Source organism: Hyposmocoma kahamanoa, unplaced genomic scaffold (assembly GCF_003589595.1).
Source record: "Hyposmocoma kahamanoa isolate Upper Pololo Valley unplaced genomic scaffold, ASM358959v1 88, whole genome shotgun sequence".
Lineage (NCBI taxonomy): Eukaryota > Metazoa > Arthropoda > Insecta > Lepidoptera > Cosmopterigidae > Hyposmocoma > Hyposmocoma kahamanoa.
The window spans coordinates 15,546,011-15,567,151 of record NW_020654466.1 but is presented as its reverse complement, the minus strand read 5'-3'; the positions used below and the strand labels follow the sequence as shown (position 1 = coordinate 15,567,151).

General features: G+C 36.0%; 1 protein-coding gene across 3 annotated transcripts in view; it reads left to right on the top strand.

The window, feature by feature from the left end:
- LOC113235638 overlaps positions 1-1,817 on the top strand; it is a 183,460-nt gene extending 181,643 nt beyond the window's left edge. For all 3 annotated transcript variants that reach the window (XR_003310886.1, XM_026471452.1, XM_026471451.1), the window contains one exon: positions 164-1,817. Coding sequence is in view for 2 of the 3 variants with exons in the window: in XM_026471451.1 (XP_026327236.1) it covers positions 164-215 (52 nt within the window). In the remaining variant the exon portion in view is untranslated. The remainder of the gene's footprint in view (positions 1-163) is intronic.
- The last annotated feature ends 19,324 nt before the right edge of the window (positions 1,818-21,141 follow it).

Sequence of the window (21,141 nt, the reverse complement as noted above, 5' to 3'; positions counted from 1 at the left end):
TCTACTTGCTTTACGTTTTTTTCTATATATTACATTGTACTAATAATAATATCTCACATAAACCTGGACACGAACTCAACCTTTTGATAAAACTTTTTAGTATACAAAAATGCCACTGGCGCTCGTAAAATTCCGTTCTAATTACGTTTTTTCTTTGTTGCAGCTACTCCAACGGAAAACTGGTGGTGCCGCTGGATACCCTAGCACAGAGCTGAGGGGTTGAACCCCCTCTCCATTCCCGCCTCCAACTCCTCCGAAGGCCTTCTCGAAGCAAAAGGGCAGCGCTAAATAACGTGGTGGCTTAATACGACTGACACTAAAACCTAAGTGCATTGACTTTTCTGTGACGTGGGTTATAATGAATATTCTTAAATTTTCCCTTCACGGACTTGAATGAAACATTCCAATGACTTTGTTCGGAAAAACACAGTACAGTACGTCTCAAAGACTATCTGTAGGTGTTTTGTACAGAACCAGTGTATATAAAGTGATGGACATAAAGGCGAGTATACGTTGAAGTGATAGATGAGCCTAATATTTTTATTGTTACGAACGTTTCATAGAAACGCATTGACTACATTGTTGTTACTTATCAATTTTTAGTAGTAAATAGGTACAACAAAAGGCTGACAGTTGATCCGATTTTGTACGTGGTGAGGAATGGGTGTCATCTTAGTAATAGTTTCGTTTTGGACGTAATTGATGTTATTAATATGTATTATTCATAAGTTGTGTGTAGATGATCTTTCTTATATTGAATAAATATATTATGGATGAATCGACCTTGCTACGTATTATCTGTGGTAACAAAACAGCTTTTTACTAACTTATACTTAAAATTAAAATAACGATACACGCCAAGTTAATAGTTTTTTATTTTGCTAATTACATCGATACTTTAGGAAAGAAAAGACGTAATATCCAAATTACAAAGTTTGCAAGGACTTAAATGTTTTTGTTTCCTTTTTAAATTTTATAGCTATTTTTAAAAATTTCAACCAACTATATCAATTAAATTGGACAAAATTGGATTTTACGCCTTTTCTGCCTTATAAGTGTCATTACGTAAAATTTAAAATACGATACTTTGGAATACATGGCATTATTATTTAAATAATAAAAATTCCCAACGAACTTAGGTGTGAACACTAACCTGAAAATTACCCGTTTATTGGCTCAGGTCTCGGTCGGCAAAGAGAGCTAGAGGGTTTATTAGGTCATAGACTGCGACGCTGGCCTAATGCAAGTTGGGGAGTTATTGATGTAGTTGCGTTACATTTTCACACTCTTTCGATCTGTCTACTCAATGTTTTGTTATTCGCCAGAAAATGGCGTTATTACGTAACGTAAAGATATAATTAAAAAACAACCGTTTACAAATATTGATATTTACTCGTCTTGTAAACGTTGTGTTTTGACTATGCTATTATTCTTTGAATCATCGGTAACTGCAGCTATGTTACTAAATTTGACTACTATATTTTGTACCAATAAATTGTTTTAAAAATTTCAGCTAAATTGTGTTAATACATTTATTTTAGTTTCTTATATAATACCGTGTTTTGCGACGTTAAAAGTTGCATTCCTGGCTAAATACAAAAATATCAGAACGTCCTGCTTGACCTAATTATAATATAATTATCAGTAATAATGTATTAATAAACTAAATTTATCTCCTTTGTACTCTATATGGTATGTAATTTTCTAGGTATCCATTCTGTGCATTTGTTGAAACCATAGATATAGAAAAAAAGGGTTGATACTGCCGTGCTTATTTTGTAGAAAAGCATATTATTTGTGTAACAACGATTCTGAAAGTGGGCTATATTGAATTACATTTTTAAACATGATGAATAAATCTATTATTAAAAATAAAAACAAAGATGGCGTATTTGTAATTAAAAATTCAATCCCTTCGTCACGAATAGGCGTGCGCAAAAAGGTACGAAATTATTTTTTTGTTGTTGTAATGCATGAAAAAATGTATTTACAACTAATTTATCAACAAAATTACAAGCTGCTTCCATTTGTGTCGAAGGGAATGACGTGTTAAATAATGTCATTGTAAATTTTGTAAATAAACACAAAACAACATGGTGCACTTTTTATTTTATTTTACTTGTAAATAAATATGTACACATTTGCTTTATATTTTTTTTGTGCATTTCAAACAATAATATAGTTATAAAAATAATTTATATATGAAATTGTAAATATATATATATATATATATAAAACTTTTTAATGAAAACATACAACTTCGTTACTTTATTGTCACATAAATCCATAAATTCAAAACAAAGCTTTTGTTTGAAAATTTTTTAAATTAATCTTCCAAACATGTTTATATAACAAATTATGACATCACTAAAGTTATTTTAAAATATAATATTCTATACTTAACTGATATTATTTTCAAAGCACTTTTATCTCGACGTGGAATAGCACCAAAATGATCATAAGACGTAATCTTATATTTCATAATAATAAATACATAAGTGTAAATATATATGTTAAGTTGTTTCAATCAGTCATCGTCGGTCTGTAACTATCGCTCTAAGCACGACTGATACGCAGTAAATATTCCATTTGATGTTACATGAAATGCATATTTCTTTAACTGTATGTAATTTAGTGATCGTGTTCAAGTCAAAAGAGATTTTTATTAAATAAATCTTTAAAAAGTCTTTGGATTTCATTAATAACTTTACCATTCCTTCAATTAAATTTTTAGGCTGGCCTAAACTTTTAATTCCCCCATCGACCAACACTGATGTTGCTCAACGGGGTACAACTAAATTATCGCACCAAATTTGTAAAATTTACTATTTCCATCCGGATGGACACTTAGCATAGCGTGGTTTGTATTAGCTCACGTAGTTGCATGCAAAGCCAAGATAAGAAAATACGTGGTAAGTAGCGACGTGCTACACTATGGATACGTGCGGGGGTGGAGGGTGGCAGAAGGGTGACATATTTTATATAGCTTAGTGGGATCGTTGCGTAAGTTTTGTTTGCTCGGTTAGCTTAGGTCGCGTTGTGAACCGAAGTATGAATAGATGCCCCGGCTACGTGAGCTAAGCTAAGATAGCTTCGTTCCTGCTGCGTATGAATGGAGTTAGCCTGTACTACGCCCATAGTCCAGGTAGCCCCGGTTTGGTAATGAGTCACAGGTTCGAGTCCAGCCGGATCGAAGGATTTTTTCTTTGTGTTTGTTCTATCTTTGTATCAATAATAATAACAAAGTTGTGGAGTATGTTCAATAAAAAAATATATCAATTTCATAGTAAGCAAAACATTATGATAATCAATAAAATAAATATTTCACGTACGACATAAAAACCTTGCGAACAATTGTTTATTAAGAACCCCATTAACAAAGGTTCAGCGGTTCAATCTGTAATCCTAGCATCGTGGCTGCAATTGTTTTTTTTTGTAATAGCAAGGGACAGGACGAACAAGTCGTGCGCCTATTGTTAAGCGACACGCCTGTTCATAACAGTTGCAGTGCCACTTAGAGCTTTTAAACGCAAATATCTGAGGGTCATTGCCACTGCGCCCGTCACGTTAGGACATAACTTGACAAGTGCCACGAGCCTGTTATTTCACCAGAACCCTTACCCTTCAAAACTGGAACGCAGTAATGCCCATAAACCGTTTGGCTGTAGAAACAAGTATGGTGGTGGTAGTATTTCCCTGGACGAACACTTTCACAAGGAGCTCTACTGCTACATACGACTGCTACTAACGGTTTCTTTTAAAGCACTGTCGTTCGGCTAATCTTCATGTCGGTTGATTTAAAACTAAAGCTTTAACTGCTTTTTAAAAGTACTGCGCCTGTATACCACACAGTGCTGGTATAGGTAAGGTTAGAAATTGGCAGGAAAAAAGCACTGGAATATAAAATTGTCGCGCATTTTCGTATGAGAATACTTTTTGCACCGTACGTCGTACACGAGTTGAACTTTTCGTACGTGTACCATTACTCTCGTACTTTTACTAATCTTGACTACACGTTGAAAAGCAGGCTAGCGTAGTCACGCAACTCCGGTCTGTAGGACGTCAACGTCCATTCAGACTTCGGAATCAATGACGTCACTTACGAAACAGCAGAAGATCAAGAAACGTGGACGATTTTAAAGATTTTTTACTCTGCAGTAAACACATGACTGTGACAATTAGTATGTAATTTTTCATAGAAAAAAAAAGGAAATTTTCGTGACGAAACCTGCATATGCAAACCAATTTAATGATGTATGTAAAGTTCCCAATATGCTTTGGACCCCCATGGGAAATACAGCCCAAGCCACTCTCATTGTCCCTGCAGTGGGACTAATATATAGGCTAACTTACATTATTTATGATAACAGAAACACGTGTCATGTGAGTCTATGACCCTACTGCAAAGGACTATAAAGCGCATTGGCCTCGCTGATATTATGCCCTTAATGTTTAAGAATGCACAAAAAATAGTTATTTGTTACACAAGCCTGCAAGTTTAAAAAGCACAAAACACAAAACAACTTTGATGACAAGCGAAACACACAATTTTTCACTCACTATCGCGAGGAAAATGGTAGATGAAAGAAAAACATTTGAACAATATATAACAAGTCAGTTTTATTCATTTATACGTCAAAAATTAGTTATCGTCATTGACTTACAATTATATGGACGTCGGGTCCGCGCTAAAAAGTGTCCGAACTTATAGGGCGTTAAAATCGTATACAGAGCGTCATTCACGCTTTAGTCTTCGTTTGTTTCTTCTGACAGCGAAGCAAGCAAAATTAGACAGTACTGCGATGACATTACAATTTAAATTCAACGTTTTAGCTTTTTCATATTCCTTTACATGTCACTACGTTTAAATAGGTTGACTGGGGACATTTTTTCCGTGGTTTTTGTATTAGACCCGTCGTCCATTTATTTGTAAGTCAATGGTTATCGTTGTTGTTAATGTCAACAATAACAAAAATAAAACATACCAACTAAAACGTGTCATCATGATTTTTTTCATCGAAAGAGAAAGTTAGGTTCGTTCATCACAGTCCATCGTCAGGTTCGAATTTCGAAAACCTTTTCCACACTACCGGGGAGAAAACGCTTTTGCCCGTACATTTCTATTGAAAAAGAAAGCTTCTCCGAGCTAGTGAGGTGAAAAAAATATTAAACACGCACATAGCATCAAAAAATGCAAGTACCGAAAAAGCAAAATACTATTATTATTCCAAAATATCCAAGACCTGTATAACACATACATAAGGTACGAATTTCAATAATGAACTCTTCTGTCAGAATGACCTTGATTTGCATAATATCATCCACCAATGACAACATAATAATTACAGTGCTCGAAAAGTTCGAACAGAGCCACTGAGATTCTCTAAATAGAATTCTATTGTCATTCCTCAAATAGCCCTCTCACAATGCTAAATAAACAATAAAAAGAAATGTGTACCTATGCTACCAAATCCTTTTTAAAGCGTAATCACACTCACAAAAATAAATGAACCTAAAAAAATTAAACCTAATTGCCAACTAGAATGTACCCAGCTGTGAGATTTCCTTATTTAGTAAATGGACCTGCCATTCATAAGTACGCTTTCATCTTCACGCTGTACAACATCACAATGCCTTGAATAAGTATAAACAGGGGAGAATACTGGGTCTTTTGTCTGACTCAAAGGGTTAATTGTTTAATTGCTAATAAAAACAAAAACAGCATTCATCATTTGAATTGCACAGCTGCTAGGGAAAATTATAAACGCTATAAAAGGAAGAATAAGCAATGAGTTTAAGTAAATTCTGCTCAAAATATGCTTATTGTGTCTTATCTTTTGTATTTTGGGTTCCGCCCGTGAATAAACCTTCACCCACAGGACCCACTACAGTATTAGTGTTTTTTAACAGTTCTGCTGAAAATAAACCCAGCAATTTCTTAATTTCATAGGTCATATTAATAAGTAAGTGTCGCTACTATACTATAATCGATAAAGAACAATGCCCATTTTGGATTCGTAAATTTTTTAGTCACGACCGGTCGAAAATTTATATCCATCTAAAAATACGTTATAAAATAATACAAGTTTCATTCATAAAACTTTGAAATAAACTGGAGACAAACGATATGAATTTTTAAAAATACTTAAAACCACATTGTAAATATTTTATACTTTTTATACTTTTTTATTTTTATACTTTTTTTGAAAGTAACACGACTTACATTTTTGACATTTTAATTTAAGCCTCGTTTACAATTGCCATGCTTTCTTCAACGTTGAAATAATTATGAACAAAAGTAACAATGATTGTGACACTGATTAGTCTACCATAACTTATACTTTATTCTCAACTTCAAAGTTATTAGAAAATTCAAGAAGAAATTGTCTCATCGTTGGAGCAATCATGTGAAGTGTAAACGAGACTGCAAATCAAAATTTCAAAATCTCAGTTTTACTACATTCAAAAATAAAGGCTAACAACGCAATCAACTCTATCAAAGTATTTTTGAAAAATCGAATCTTTTTTGCATCATTTTTATCTCATTCGTCTGTCGCAACGAATTTCACATCGTTCTTTGTGGTGAACGCAAAAGTACTTCAAAAGATGGTATATATTCTTAGTTCAACTATTCGTGACACGTTCGCGAAAGCCGAATTAATTAATTAATTTATTCATTACCACCATAATTTATAAATTTCTTTTGCAAACCTAAGACTCAACTCACACTGGCGCAGAGTCGTAGCGTCGCGTCGCGTCCTGTTTTTCAACTACAACGCTTGGCGAAGCGCGTCGACGGTGGCATTAGTGCGCCCGGATCACAGTGTGGTCGGTGTCCGACGCCTCACTGCGCTCCAAGCTTCGACGCCCGTTTCCATATTTGCATAACATACATTTGTACCTTAATAATGGGAAAATAGAGATGAATATACTATAGGCGAAAAACATGACGCGTCGCGACACTTCGACTCTGCGCCAGTGTGAGTTGAGCCTAACTTGCCGCCTTAAAATTTTACTCGGACTATACAAAAACACATTCCGAATAACAAAACAAATGACTGTGATTAAGCCACATATTAATTTCAAACTCTACACGAGCAATTTGTCACGACATTCCGTGGCAAAAGAATTTCATTCACAGCTAAAGCTGTCACACGAAACTTGCATATTCAAACAATAAGGTCTCCCCATACACGAGAGGTAATTGTACTTTTGTCATCCAGATTTATTAGCTCGCATCACACAATCACAAAAGGAATTCCTACAATTGGTTTGGCTTTTATTAATCTGTTATTTGCTCGTCTGTTACGCGGGAACGAATTACAACATCAATATTGCGTTACGTTGGAGCTTATAATTGATGGATTCCGATTTCACCATATAGGCACACTATTAGTTATGGTTCCAGGGTCACATTTGGACTAATGAAAAAATCGGGTTATTGAGCTACATAAAAGTACCTACTTTTTTCTATTAAGGAATATACTCTACTAAATTTTTAGCATTAAGCAAAATTAAATATTTACTCAATCCAAAATTTATTTTTAACAAAAAAAATATCTTAATTATAATAATAAATTCTTGACGGTAATGATATGACCTAGGAATATACTATTATTCTGCTACGAGACAAAAAGATCACCCGGATTTGAATTATGCGTTGGCTATACCGCGAACGAAGCTAGCTTAGCTTAGCACACGTAGCCGGGGCATCTTTTTATACTTCGGTTCACACCGCGAACTAAGCTAACCGAGCTAATTAAACTAACCCAACGATCCCTCTTGCTACGTAAAATATGTCGCCCTTCTGCCGATCTTCACCCCCGCACGTATCCATAGTTACTAGTTACTACGTATTTTCTTTGCTTAGCTTTGCATGCAACTACGTGAGCTAAGCGGCGGAGTTGGTTGCATTTTTTTTAATAATATCAAGTAAACAAGTCGTGCGCCTGATGGTAAGCTACGCGCCTGTCCATAGCAGTTACAGTACCACTCAGAGCTTTCTCCCTGAGACATAAATTGACAAGTCCCATGTGTGTCCAAATTACTTCTTGGCGGCAGAAATAGGTAAGGTTTCAGAGTACTGCCAGTACAGTACTGTACTGAGGGGTATAGCTCTAATGCATAGCGAGAGGTACTTTTATGAATGTAAACTGGAATAATCTTTAAAAATATACTTTATTTCACTTTTTTACATGTTACTCGTTTTGGGTTACAAATCAATAATGTCAAGATGCTCCATTCTTTTCTCTTAGTTCATTTTCAAAGCATTCTAATTATGAATCTATTCACTCAGCCAGTGATTCTACTCATAGAGTAGAGCCTAGACTACAGTACACACTCGAGTAATAGTACAAGGTGGCAGCAGCCCTGGACGTATTCTTTCGCAAGGAGCTCTACTGGTAGTAAATGCATGCAACTACGTGAGCTAATCCAAGTTAGCTTGCTTTGTTCGCGGTGTGTTCTGAATTTGAATCACTGAACAATTAATAACACAAGTCATTCTATGAACTTTGATTGTTAGCCACGAGTCTACTTTAAAAAACGGGTTTCGACCATAGTCTCTGCGGGTTGGGGACTTCACTCGTTTTCCAAGGATTGTGAAGGTATTTCAACATGGTTTTGACGTCTGATATAGTGCTTAACTATTGAAAGAAAAACTGAAAAATGTTTTAACATTAATGTCCATTGTAACCAAGTATTATGTATATATGTAGGTACTATCTGTGTTATGGAATAAAATAATTATTAGTCTATATGGTATCGGGAATGATCGCGGAAACGCGTAAGTATCCGACTGGAAGGATCATTTTATTTAGGATTAGGATTAGGATTATGTTAGGTCCAGTGGTTAAATAAGAAGATAGTGGACTGTAAATTAACTTGTTTACGTTCTTGTTGATCTGTTATCATTTTTTAATTTTATTTGCACGGCTGTGTTGCTAGGTTTGTGCATAACATCCGTGATATCACTGCTGAGGTGATTGCACGGCAGCTCCAACAGCCTCTTGGCCACTTTTGCGGAGGAGATCGACGGCCCATTTGTACAGACATGAGAGGCACTTCACATGTCAGCCAGAAGGGATTCACTAAAATTTGTATTTGTATGTTCACTAAATTGGCCACAAGATAATAATTGTTACAAACACGATACGGAGATACTCTGAAATAAACAAAATTATTATTAGATCACAGTCCACCATGTTAGCCGAATGCAGGTGTGAGCCTTCCGCCACACGCAGATTTCATCATGATATTTCTATTTCTCTCTCTCTGTCTCTCTGTCATATATAGAGACAGATATAAAAAGATCGCTACCAACGGAATATCACATTTTAGAAGTAAACATTCCCACTAGGTTACCATCACGCTTCCTACAAATTGCTTAGATATAAAAAGGAACTAGCAGTTTCCTCCTTAGCTTCTCTAACTATTTACAAGCACAAATACTTAGAAGACCGAAATTAATTAGTAATTGTTTGATAATTGATTTTCCAGTATCCATCGAAAGAAGAATTATCTTATATTATAACTATCCAATTATGATCTATAAATGTCTGTTTTTAGATTATATAGTATAACTTTAAGAGAAACAAATAGACGATACAACAGATAAATACTTTTACGTACTTGTTTGTTGTTGTGGGCACCAAAAGAGGAGGTCACGGGTTCGATTCGCGAAAGGGCTATTTTGGGAAACTACTACTATTGTTTTATTATTGAACGTTAGTATACCTACGTAGTTACTATTGGTGCTCATTACAAATACAGGGTTTTACGAGTATTCCCTATTATACGACAACAATCAGGTTAGCCACAAAATATTTAGCTCGGTAACATTGATAATTTATCTGGTTCAGTGTTGCCAATTAAATATTTGTTTTTTTTTACCGACTTCGAAAAAGGAGGACGTTCCCAATTCGACTGTATATTTTTTGTGCATATGTTACGCGATAACTCTGACATTTGTGAACCGATTGCGATGATTATTTTCTTTTGTTATCAAGGGGGTGACTCAGTACTGGTCAAAATAAAATTTGAAGAAAATATTCCACCTGTAAGGGTGGCAAATTAGGGGATAAATCCGATTTATTGGATTTCACCCACTATCCGTTAACCGATATTAAGAAACCTTGGCAAATACATGTACATTTTCCACATTCCACAATTTTTTGAAGTCAGCTTTTGTTATGAAACATTTATAATTATTTATGGAACTATGTGACGAAACGAACAAATCTTGCGCCTGGTGGTGTAACAGTTTCAGTGCCTCTCAGCGCTTTAAATCGCAAAGCTCTGAGGGGCGCTGGCACTGCACCCGACACTCTGAAACATGAGTTGACAAGTTCCATATTAAGTGCCTACAATTTCACCCTTACCCTTCGAAACCGGAATGCAGCAATGCTGACATTACTGCTTGGTGACAGATATAGATAAGGTGGCAGTACTTCCCTAGAACCTCTCACAAGGAGCTCTACTGCTACGAATATATCTGTCCAATATTTAACAGTTTTGCAGTTTAGGAGTTTGTACTAGATATCTAACAAACTTTGAGATAAAAGAGTAATAAATAGAAACACTGAACCGGAAACGCAGAATAGTATTGCACGGTTAACCGTCTGGTAATTAGTGCAACTGTCGATTTTTTTTTTTACGAGTTTTTTAATTAAAAGCGAACAATGTCGCGAGCAGGTAAGAGTATGTTTGGTTTCAATATACCGAAGATAAATATCAAGTTGGCACGCGATATTGTTTGAATTAGTTATATGTCGACGTTGTTTGTTTGTTACTAACAAGGCAAAATAATTTCTCTAAGTAATTTGAATAGGGACAATGCTCGTCAAGTAAGGTTTCATAGAATATAAAGGCTGACAATTTACTTTTGGACTCTGTAATTAATGGTTATAAAATAAATTCTGTTCCCTAAAATTAACAACGTAGAGAAATTCCAAGTAATACACAATATACAAGGGAATTATATAGGGTGGCCGCAGTGGAGATGAAGCTAAGACGAGAAAATATGATGAATAACTATATTAAATTTCCACAAAGGTATTTCTTAAGAATTACTAAATAATTTTAAGAACGTCTGAAGTTAGGTATGTTAGTTAGGTACGTTAGTACCTAACTTCAGACGTTCGTAACGGTCTAAAAGTACTTATACAAAAAAAAGATCTTAACTTAATTTAGTCTACATCCGATGTTAGGAACCTTGGGCCGAAAAGTGACTTGTAATTAATACGTAAAATAACAATTTTGTCAGCAGTCACTTAACGTTGTAATGCACGGGACGCATGTTCTGCTGCGAATGCAAGTGTGTTAACCCTAATGTTGCAGTTGTTCGCATATCTGGACACATAACATGGGCAATAATATATACGTTATTTAGATGCGGTATAATAGTTTAATTTCCAATGTATAACACTTGCGAAAACCTAAGAAGTTTAATTTAGTAAACAGGGAATTCTGAATAATTTTCACAGTAACTTTATTGAGGTATCTTTATAAAATAGTCTAATTGGAAAACCAGCTGCCCCCTTTATTGGAGATCATAGGGTCCGTCTCCTTCACGACTTTATCGAATCTTGCAGTTGTTCATTAAATTTATCGCTTCTTTTAATACTGAAGGAAAGCATCGTTTTGTATCCTGCTTATCGGAGAGAGCTCTCCTAGCCCGTCGAAGACGCTATGTCCTCATATCGCATCGGGCCAGCGAGATGAATTGTGGTCAAAATCCTCTTCTCTCCTCGAAACCTACTTATAAACCATACTGTGTCATACAAACAAGCTAGGGTGTTATTTATTGATTTTGTTGGTACACTGGCGTTGAAAAATAAAATTCTGAAGCATATCATTCATATTGAATCGATGGTGTACAATATAATGCTTGCCATTGATGAACGGATTTGGCAATTGGCGTAGCGTACATGCACCTCGCATTGCAAAGCATTTAACAGAAACATACACTTCACGCTCTTTTCCCATTGATGTTTTAGGAGTAGTAGAGCTCCTTGTGAAAGAGTTCGTCCAGGGAAGTACTGCCACCTTACCTACTTCAGCCGCCAAGCAGTAACCTGAGCAAGAGTAAGGGTGCTGGCGAAATTACAGGCAAACGGGATGTCTCAGGGTGAAGGGCACAGTGGCAGTGCCCCTAAGATATTTGCTATTTAAAGCTCTGAGTGGCATTGCAACTGTTATGGATAGGCGTATCACTTGTCACCAGTACAGGCGCACGATTGTTTGTCTCTTCTCTTGGTATTATTAAAAAAAATGGAGGTAGAGTCCACACCATTCATGAGGCGAAAGATGCGTGTCAGGTCTTCCTTAGCTCAGGCTTTCAGACACGCTTGTTGGTTAGAGTTTTATTGACTGGGTATTTCTTTAGGACGTTCTCGGCTTGGTCGTGGTAAGTTCGTTTTGGGAGGCTCTTACCAGTTTATCCACGCACTGTTTCGTCAAACAGAAACAAAATAAAACAAAGATTGAAAAAAAACTTAAGTTCTGAAATTATTTCTTCAACTAGTTAGTAGGTAGCAACTTCGTAAAAATTATGAACGTAATAAAAACATTGCAATCAGGTCAATAAGACACCATCCCCTCCAAATAGCTACTAATAAATATAAATTACCGATATTAGCATAAACTCAAGTTTCACCAAAAACCGCAACTCAAAATTAATATGGCTTGTTTAATGTAGATAGCTATCTATATATAATAATAAATGGGGTTGTAACAAGGCCTGAGGCCTTTGTTTTTGTTCTGAAATTCGCCGAGTTCTATCGTGGTAAGTTCGACTTAAGCAAACATTAGAGCTGGCTTACTGGAAACTCGACCTTCAAGTGCTCCGGGCAAAATTAGTCCTTAACGCCGATTTAGTAGAGTAGGATAAGGTACGAGGACAACAGAAGAGAAATAGAGATGCCCCTGTTATCAGGTTTTGTAGTTTATTTAAAACTTCTACGTTTAGTAAATCCTTGAAATAACTTTTGAACATCTAGGTATCTCTCTAGGTATCTCTCATCTAGGTAATAAATTGAGTGGTTCATATTTTTTTTTATAATACCGAGGGACGGGACACGCCTGTCCATAGTAGTTGCTATACCACTCAGAGTTTTCAATCGCACAGATCTGAAGGACACAGCCACTGCGCTCGTCACCTAGAGTCATAGTTGACAAATCCAATGTGCCTGTAATTTCACCAGCACCCTCACTCTTCAAAACCGGTACGCGGTAATGCTCACATTACTGAATGGCGGCAGACATAAGTAAGGTGGCAGTACTTCCTTGGCAATAATTCCTCATAGTGAAAAATGTTTGTGTACGAAATTTTAATTATTGTGTGTGCTAGAGATGCTTTACAATTCTGTTTACAAATTTATTATAATACACACATCAAAAGTGTCTAGGGATCAAGTGAATATTTTTGAAATAAAAATTATTTAAGCAATATTTACCAAATCCAGTCTTCCAGGACGACTTCTTACTTCAATGCTTATGTTTTATTTAACCGCTTACCCCTATATTTAATTAAAATAAACTAAAATTGATGTTCTTGCAAATTGTGGGAAAAAACTCAAATTAACGGCGTCAATTAAATGACAAAAAAATGGCGAAAATGATGATTTTGCTCATTTTTATTGTAAAGATAAGAAAATTAATAATCTGTATTTCCACCATTAACACGAATCACACAATTACAGCGATTTGGCATGCTTAAGATGAGTTCATCAAAATCACTTTGAGGAATGGCCGCCCATGTGTTTTGTAACAAGTCAAAATATTGTTGTAGAGTATGTACGGTATGCATACTCGGCACAGCTCTTCTTTGAAGCTTATCCCATGCGTGCTCAATTGGATTGAGGTCTGGCGATTGAGCAGGCCACGGCAGAACGTTGATACGAGCTTCGGCAAGAATGCGTGTTACGACTCTAGCCGTGTAAGGACGTGCGTTGTCATGCATTAGTTGAAATGAATCACCCAACTGGCCTCGCAAAGGGATGATAACATCTGAAACAATCCTCTTTGCGTAAACTTGAGCATTGAGGTTACCTCTGATCCAAATGAGATCGGTTCTTCCGCCGATCCAAATACCGGCCCATATCATTATTGTTCCCCGACCATATGGATGAACTTCCTGACAATATCTCAAACGTTCATGACGTCCAGATGTTCTCCAAACTCGAGTACGTCTTGTATCCGGTCTCATACCGAAGCGGGATTCATCCGAAAAGCACATATAGCGCCAGTCTTCTTCCTCCCAGTTTCTGTGTTCGCGAGCCCATCGTAAACGGGTCCTGCGATTGCAGGGTGCAATAGGTGGAACTCTGAGCGGCCTTCGGGATCGCAGACCCACTTCACGTAAACGATTTCGGATTGTTTGATCGCTTATTAGCAAGCCTGAGGAGCTGTGGAGCCTCGTAACCAACATCATGGCGGTCATGGTACGATTCCGTCGAGCAGTATTTTGGATATACCGGTCCTGTCTGCGAGTCGTGATGCGAGATCGTCCTCCATGTCGCTCGGCCACGCTGCCCGTCATGCGATAGCGCGTCCAGAGGCGACTTATGACGCTCTGTGTAGTGTTAAGAGTGAAAGCCACAGCACGTTGCCTGGAACCAGCTTCCAACATTCCGACGGCTCGCATCATCACTTCTCGGGTTAAATGATGTCGTCTCTCCATAATAATGTAAATTGTTTCGGTTCCGATGCAGATATTGTAATGATTTTGTCAAAACGCTATAACTCATTTTTATACAAAACCACATTGACAATCGATTTTCTTCTTATTATCGAATTTTAAACAATACTCCTTATTTAAATGTTAAAACTCACTAAAAAGTATCAATAGCGATACAAAAAAGTTAATATAATTAACCCTAATTGCAGCAATACTCTTAAACGTACTTGATCCCTAGACACTTTTGATGTGTGTATTTCACGCGGATGCTACCCTCTATCGGTACTGTAATTCGCGGCAGAGATACAGAGTGTACATTATTGTACGGTAATTATCGACGAAAACGTATCAAATTTACTATCACCGAGAACCTACGTGGCCCACTATGAGCGCTGAATGAGGAAGTCTCGAGTTAAATTCCCGGTAAGACCAATTTGGAATATCAACTTGTTTAAACTAGTTCTGTTCTGTACGTCCTAGGTAATGCCCCGGAACGAATTCCCTAGTTTGAGACCAGATACATTATTATTAAAAATATAAATATTACTCATTCCTCAAAAAATATGTTGTAAATGTCAGAAAACCAGGCCTTTACAAAGGCAATTTAATATCATTTCTAGTAAATATAATGCAATCACATTTGTCGGTAATATTTTCTTTTTACCATAACTTTATCTATGGAAGTTTACGAAACCTTCTTCATGTTTTCTCTCATAAATGTGTAATAGGGTACTAGATAGCTTGTGAAAACTTGCAGCTTTACATATACAAACAATCAGACAAATAAGGCATCTGGTACTTGCTTTCACATTTCTATGTTTGCAGACAAACAGATTCTAAATAAATATTATTCTTTTTGTACCGTTGTTACAGCGAATTTGTGGGAAAGATGTTTTGTTTTTGTTTTACCGGAAAGTAATGAAATAAATTTAAACTAATGATACGGCCAGACTGCGCCTCACTGAAAGAGGTATTAAGATAAATATCACTTTGCCGGTCCAACATCATCTAACTTACATATTGAATTTTCTATAACCCAATAACAATAATAAAAAGATTGGAATACATAGAAAAAATTCCTTCGATCCGACTGGATTGGTTCAAATCCAGCCGAGTCAACAAACTAGTGGAGTAATTTCACAAAAATAATTGAATACCGTGGTGGTCAAACACCGTGACATTCAATAAACATAAAAATTACATTTATTAAAGCGACGTCTTTCGTCAGATACTGGTAGCTGTAAAGGTATCTGCTGAGTGAAGAATAGATTTCTCACAGATGGCGCTACGTCAAACAAAAGTCATTTAAATCAAAAACAAAGATCTGCAACAAGCACATAGAAAAATTCGTAAGGTCCGTTTGTTCTGTTTCTGGTGGGGTTTGCTGGAAGACGTTGGTTCGAATTCTGCCGGATCGAAGTAATTTTTGTATTAATAATTATAAGAAACTAGTATAATAATTTCACAAAAATAATTTAATATCATTGTAGTCAAACACCGTGACGTTCAATAAACTTAAAAATTACAATAATTATCATTATCAATCCATTGTACCTCCCACTGCAGACCATAGAGAGTTAATAATAGGAATAATGGTAACAATATCTTATATACGTTGTAAACTCAAACTCAATTAATCTTTATTTCATAAGTCAATAAATTACATTTGAAATCGGCTTATTGATTAAACTTTACTTCTCGTTCGTAAGGCAGGTGTGTTCCCCTGAGAAGAATAAGTAAGAAACCTTGGGCTTGCTCTTTGTTATTAAGGTACGTCTGAACAAATTCACTCAGGAGAAGTTGTCTGCTCGCCTCCGAGGTCTTGTATGTCCTGCCTAATCAGGATTTCCTAGTCGTCCTTTATCAAAACAATAGGGAGTCAGTTGTCGTTTTTTGTTCAAAAGAAAGTCGGTCTAATTTTGAATTCCTGTCAGTCTACGGAGTTCCATCCTCTAAGACTGAGTATGTCTTTGTATCCTGTCCGTCCTCTGGTCATCCATGGTGACCGTATTATGGAACTACTTTAAAATAAAGAAAAATAAGAAGAATTATGAAAAAAAAAGAAAAAAGGAAAATGAAGGATTTTTACGTATTTCATTATATACACACTGTGCGTCTCTCTGCTGAGTTCGATTCTTCTCTATAGAGCGTGCTGGTTGATAGCAATGGGGGTTGGTGACTTTGCATATTTTCCAAGAGTTACAACGCAGATTTCATCAATATGTTTTCCTTCACTGATAGCTACTAAATATTGACAAATGTAATAATTGGTGCAAAGATCGAACAAATAAAAAAAATCCTTCTATCTAGCTGGACTGGAACCAGCGACATCGGGCTGTCGTCTCCAAATGAGTTACGGAACGAGTCAGCAGACCTTACGAATTTATCTATGTGCCTGCTGCAAATGTTTGTTTTTGGTTTTAACGGTTTTTTTTGCACAAATGTACCTACTGACTTGGAAATTCCAATTTGAAAGAATCGAATCATTGATGTTTCGATTGCGAAATATTCTTTCTCCCTTACCACGAGTCTATTTATCCTATTTCACACTTGTTCCTTTTCAAATCATAAAGCGGAAAGGCTTTCATTAAAATTATATTTAGATGAAATCCTTCCAACGGCATGAATATACAATGTTGTGTTGTATAATGGGAAATTTTTATTACGGTACATCGAGTAAGGGTAAAGGATATGAATAAATGATTAAATTACGAAGTAAATTCTATTTTTTTTTACGAATGGAAAGGAGGGGGAAAATGGGTTTTTAATTTTTATTGGATTGGTCCTCATCGTTTTACCCAATTTATTGATCAAGATTTAATTTTCTATAGTACGTTGGGAGATGGCTCTGGATCCAAATTTTGTCAAACCTTTTTGACCTTCTTTAAGTATTTTTTTATGATATCAAGCGACATGAAGAACAAGTCGTGCGCCTGGTGGTAAGCGACACGCCTATATCCATAACAGTTGCAGTTTTACTCAGAGCTTTAAATCGCACTGCGTCCGTAACCCTGACCCTATGTTGACAAATCCCATGTGCCAATAACTTTACCAGCACCCTAACTAATAAAAATTGTGAAGGCACAATCGGAACGCAATAATGCTCTCATTATTGCTTGACAAGGAGCTCTACTGCTACTAAGGGAACCTGAAATAGTAGAGGATGCTGGAAGTCTATAATATTATAGTCATTGTATATTAAACTTAAAAGTATTGACAGTAATAAATAATATATCAAGGTATTCTACGCAATTATACCACTATTTTAAGACATCAAATAACGTTATAGGAGCGCAGCGAGAAGAGTGAGAGAAGCATTTTTGGCATCGACTCAAATTATACTATTTCCTAACGAAATCATTCGGCCATTACTCCACCGATATGCATCAAATTTGTAATAGCATCAAAATATAGTACAGGTCGTAGCGAAACCTAACGAAGCTCAAGTCTTAACGAATTTCCTGTGACTTGAGAAAATTAGATCGAGTCTTAGGTATTCGCGATTGTTACACATAGAAAATGAATTTTTTTTCGGATCTAAATCGCGTATATGTGTGTTTTTTAAATAACGTTTCGTCAGTCAGTTAGTCAACCGTACCATGCATCTGTAAATGGTCCAAAACATTGATTTGTTGTAAAAACAAATATACCCAATTTAGATTTAAGATCGAATGTTAAGTAAAAAAATGCCGTGGTAATGGTTTGACCTACAGCTTCACAAACAGAGGCCGTGGATTCGAACCTGGGCTTGTATCTCAGAGTTTTTCGGAATTTAAGTTCATAATGAGTGAAGGAAAACATCGTGACGAAACCTGCACCGTGAAGAATATCGCGAAGTTAAGGGATAATAGGGCTTTCCCATTGGGGGAAAATATTCTGTTGCAAAAATTTTGCTCGCGAAAATATGCAAAACTGTGAAGAAAGAAAAATCAAGAAAAATATGCAGAACTATGAAAAAAAGTCTGCAGCGCTTCAGTAAGGAATCGACATTCTGCCTACTTAGTATACAGGAGAGGTAATTAGTTATTTTAGCATTTCTCACCGATTTGCTTCCCTATACTGTGACTTAGTAAAGACGACTGTATCCTTCTTAATAATGCAGTCACGTAAGCTTCGCTAATGAAAATTGTTTCGTGACGACTGAATTCGGAACCTTTTTATATCGTGTTAGATACATTGATGTTACAAAATTCATATACAGATAGATACGTCAAGTATTGGATGGATAAAAGTGTTTGCGCAACGCACCCAGACGGTGAATGAGAATCTTCTTTAGCCATCTAAACATTGGTGACATTTTTTCATCAATCACTCAGTAAGTTTTAGTGTAACCTGAATCCGTATATTTTACCGGTATTTCTTTTTATTATTTTGATTTAACTTTTATAAAATTGAGATATGAATAATTCTAGGTGATGAACGATTTTCTTAGTTGACTATACGTCTTTGTTTGAAATTTTCATGACAACTTTATTCACCCGATAAGAAATATTATTGAATTATATATAAACCACCCCACACAAAAATTATTTCAGTGAGCGTATATTATTGGTATTTATTTAGAATCATTTGATTATAATATCCGCACTATTATACCGATTTTGTAATTCGTTATTTTACTGGCCGCAATATAGAATGTAATTTATTTACTCCACTAATATAACTCCACTGTTTCACTTTACATGGATTTTTTCGATGGAACAAATTTGAATTAAAACCACGTTGGGCGCCAAAACTGGCGCCCAACGTGGGCTGTAACCAATGTAGTTGTAAATATTGTACTTAATCGGTAAAATATGACGTACAAGGAGTTAGCGCCGTCCCTTTATAGCGTAAGGTGAAACGAGTACAGTTAGTGACGAGAGAAGAACATTCGATTCTGCGCACGACACGATACCCTCGCTGTTCAGTACATAATTATAAAGGCAACGATGTTGTGAATGACACAAAGATAACGTTAAATTTTCCGATGTAAACTCAAAGTATGCTAAAACTATTAACAAATGGGTAATGGGGTTCTAAGAGGTCTAAGGGTTAAACTACGCTTGCTAGCACACTTCACGTTCATGATACGCCATATTAAAACATATATTTCATAAGGACGCTGTGATGCGTGCTCCAACCTTAAGGGTAAAGTTACAGCAGGGTCAGATACTTGCAGGGCACTGCACTCACAAGAGCAATGCTCTTAGGTGAAAGTAGAAGTAAGCGAAGTATATATAAGTATTCAAAAGTGCTTTCAGTATTTGTGATATAAAACAAAGGACTGTTGACTTTTATGACACCCACGGTATATATATGGGGTGGTTGCAGTGGGGTGGTGTTGCATAGTTGTTGCTTGTCTGCCTGGTGATTCTTGTCTTCAATTGCTACCTAGGAAATTGAGTAATAGAGTTTTATGAATTCGCACAAGTAGTATATAAAATTCTGACATATTTCAGGTCAGTGAGTCGAAAGCTCGTTACCATCGTTACCAATACCGGTATTGTCACTGTGCTTTTTGTACAGAGTTTAAAAAATTAAATAAACTTTTTAGCTACTCCGTTAGAATATAAAATTGTTATTACAATATCAGAATTAATATTAATTAAGTCAAAGAGGTAGATGGAAGGGATCCAATCGGAACTTTTGATTATTTATCCGCATTTGTAGTAGACGAGGGATAACGATGTTATTCCCAGAGGTAAATCAGACGTAGGTGATGTTGAACTAAGTGGCTTAGAGGGATTATGAAAGGTCGGTGAACTTGTTTATGAAGGATTTAAATTTTAGAGTAGGGAGGGAATAAGCGGTTTGTAGAATTACAAAAATATGTGCGTACCACCATAACAATCATATCGTTTTAATGACTCTCACACACACATGCACGCACGCACACACCTCACACACAACACATGAATGCACATACTAACTTGTTAAATTACTCCCTAACCACATTTTTAATAATACCCAGAAGCACGAAATATGTTCGACCAAAAATTGGAGAGATTTTAGGACTTAAAATACAGGATTTATCTAGTTTAGGCTCCTATCTCTCATAAAGATTAATATTTAAGCTTCATTTTTATAATTACAATAATTTATTGTAATGTAAAAAAAAATGTATTACTACTATATCACATATTTTTTTGTTAAAATAATTTTAATAATAATAGTAACGCACACACTCAACATAGTCCCGCACTAGGGAAACCGTGTCGCGGGTGTCTTGGACACACACATAGACCACCACAAATTACACTCAAAGTCACGAGAGAAATAAATGTAGGCCACACAAATACTTCTCCCGAATCGAACCTGGGACCTCTGCGTGGCAGTCCGGCATGATAACCATTCGGCCACGGTTAGAGTTAGCCACAGTGTAGTGTGAACGGACCCCTATCTTTTTCAACTCTCTCATTATACATTATCTAGTAAACACCCTTACTTTTCCTGATTCCTGAAAGAGTTCCAACTAATATTTA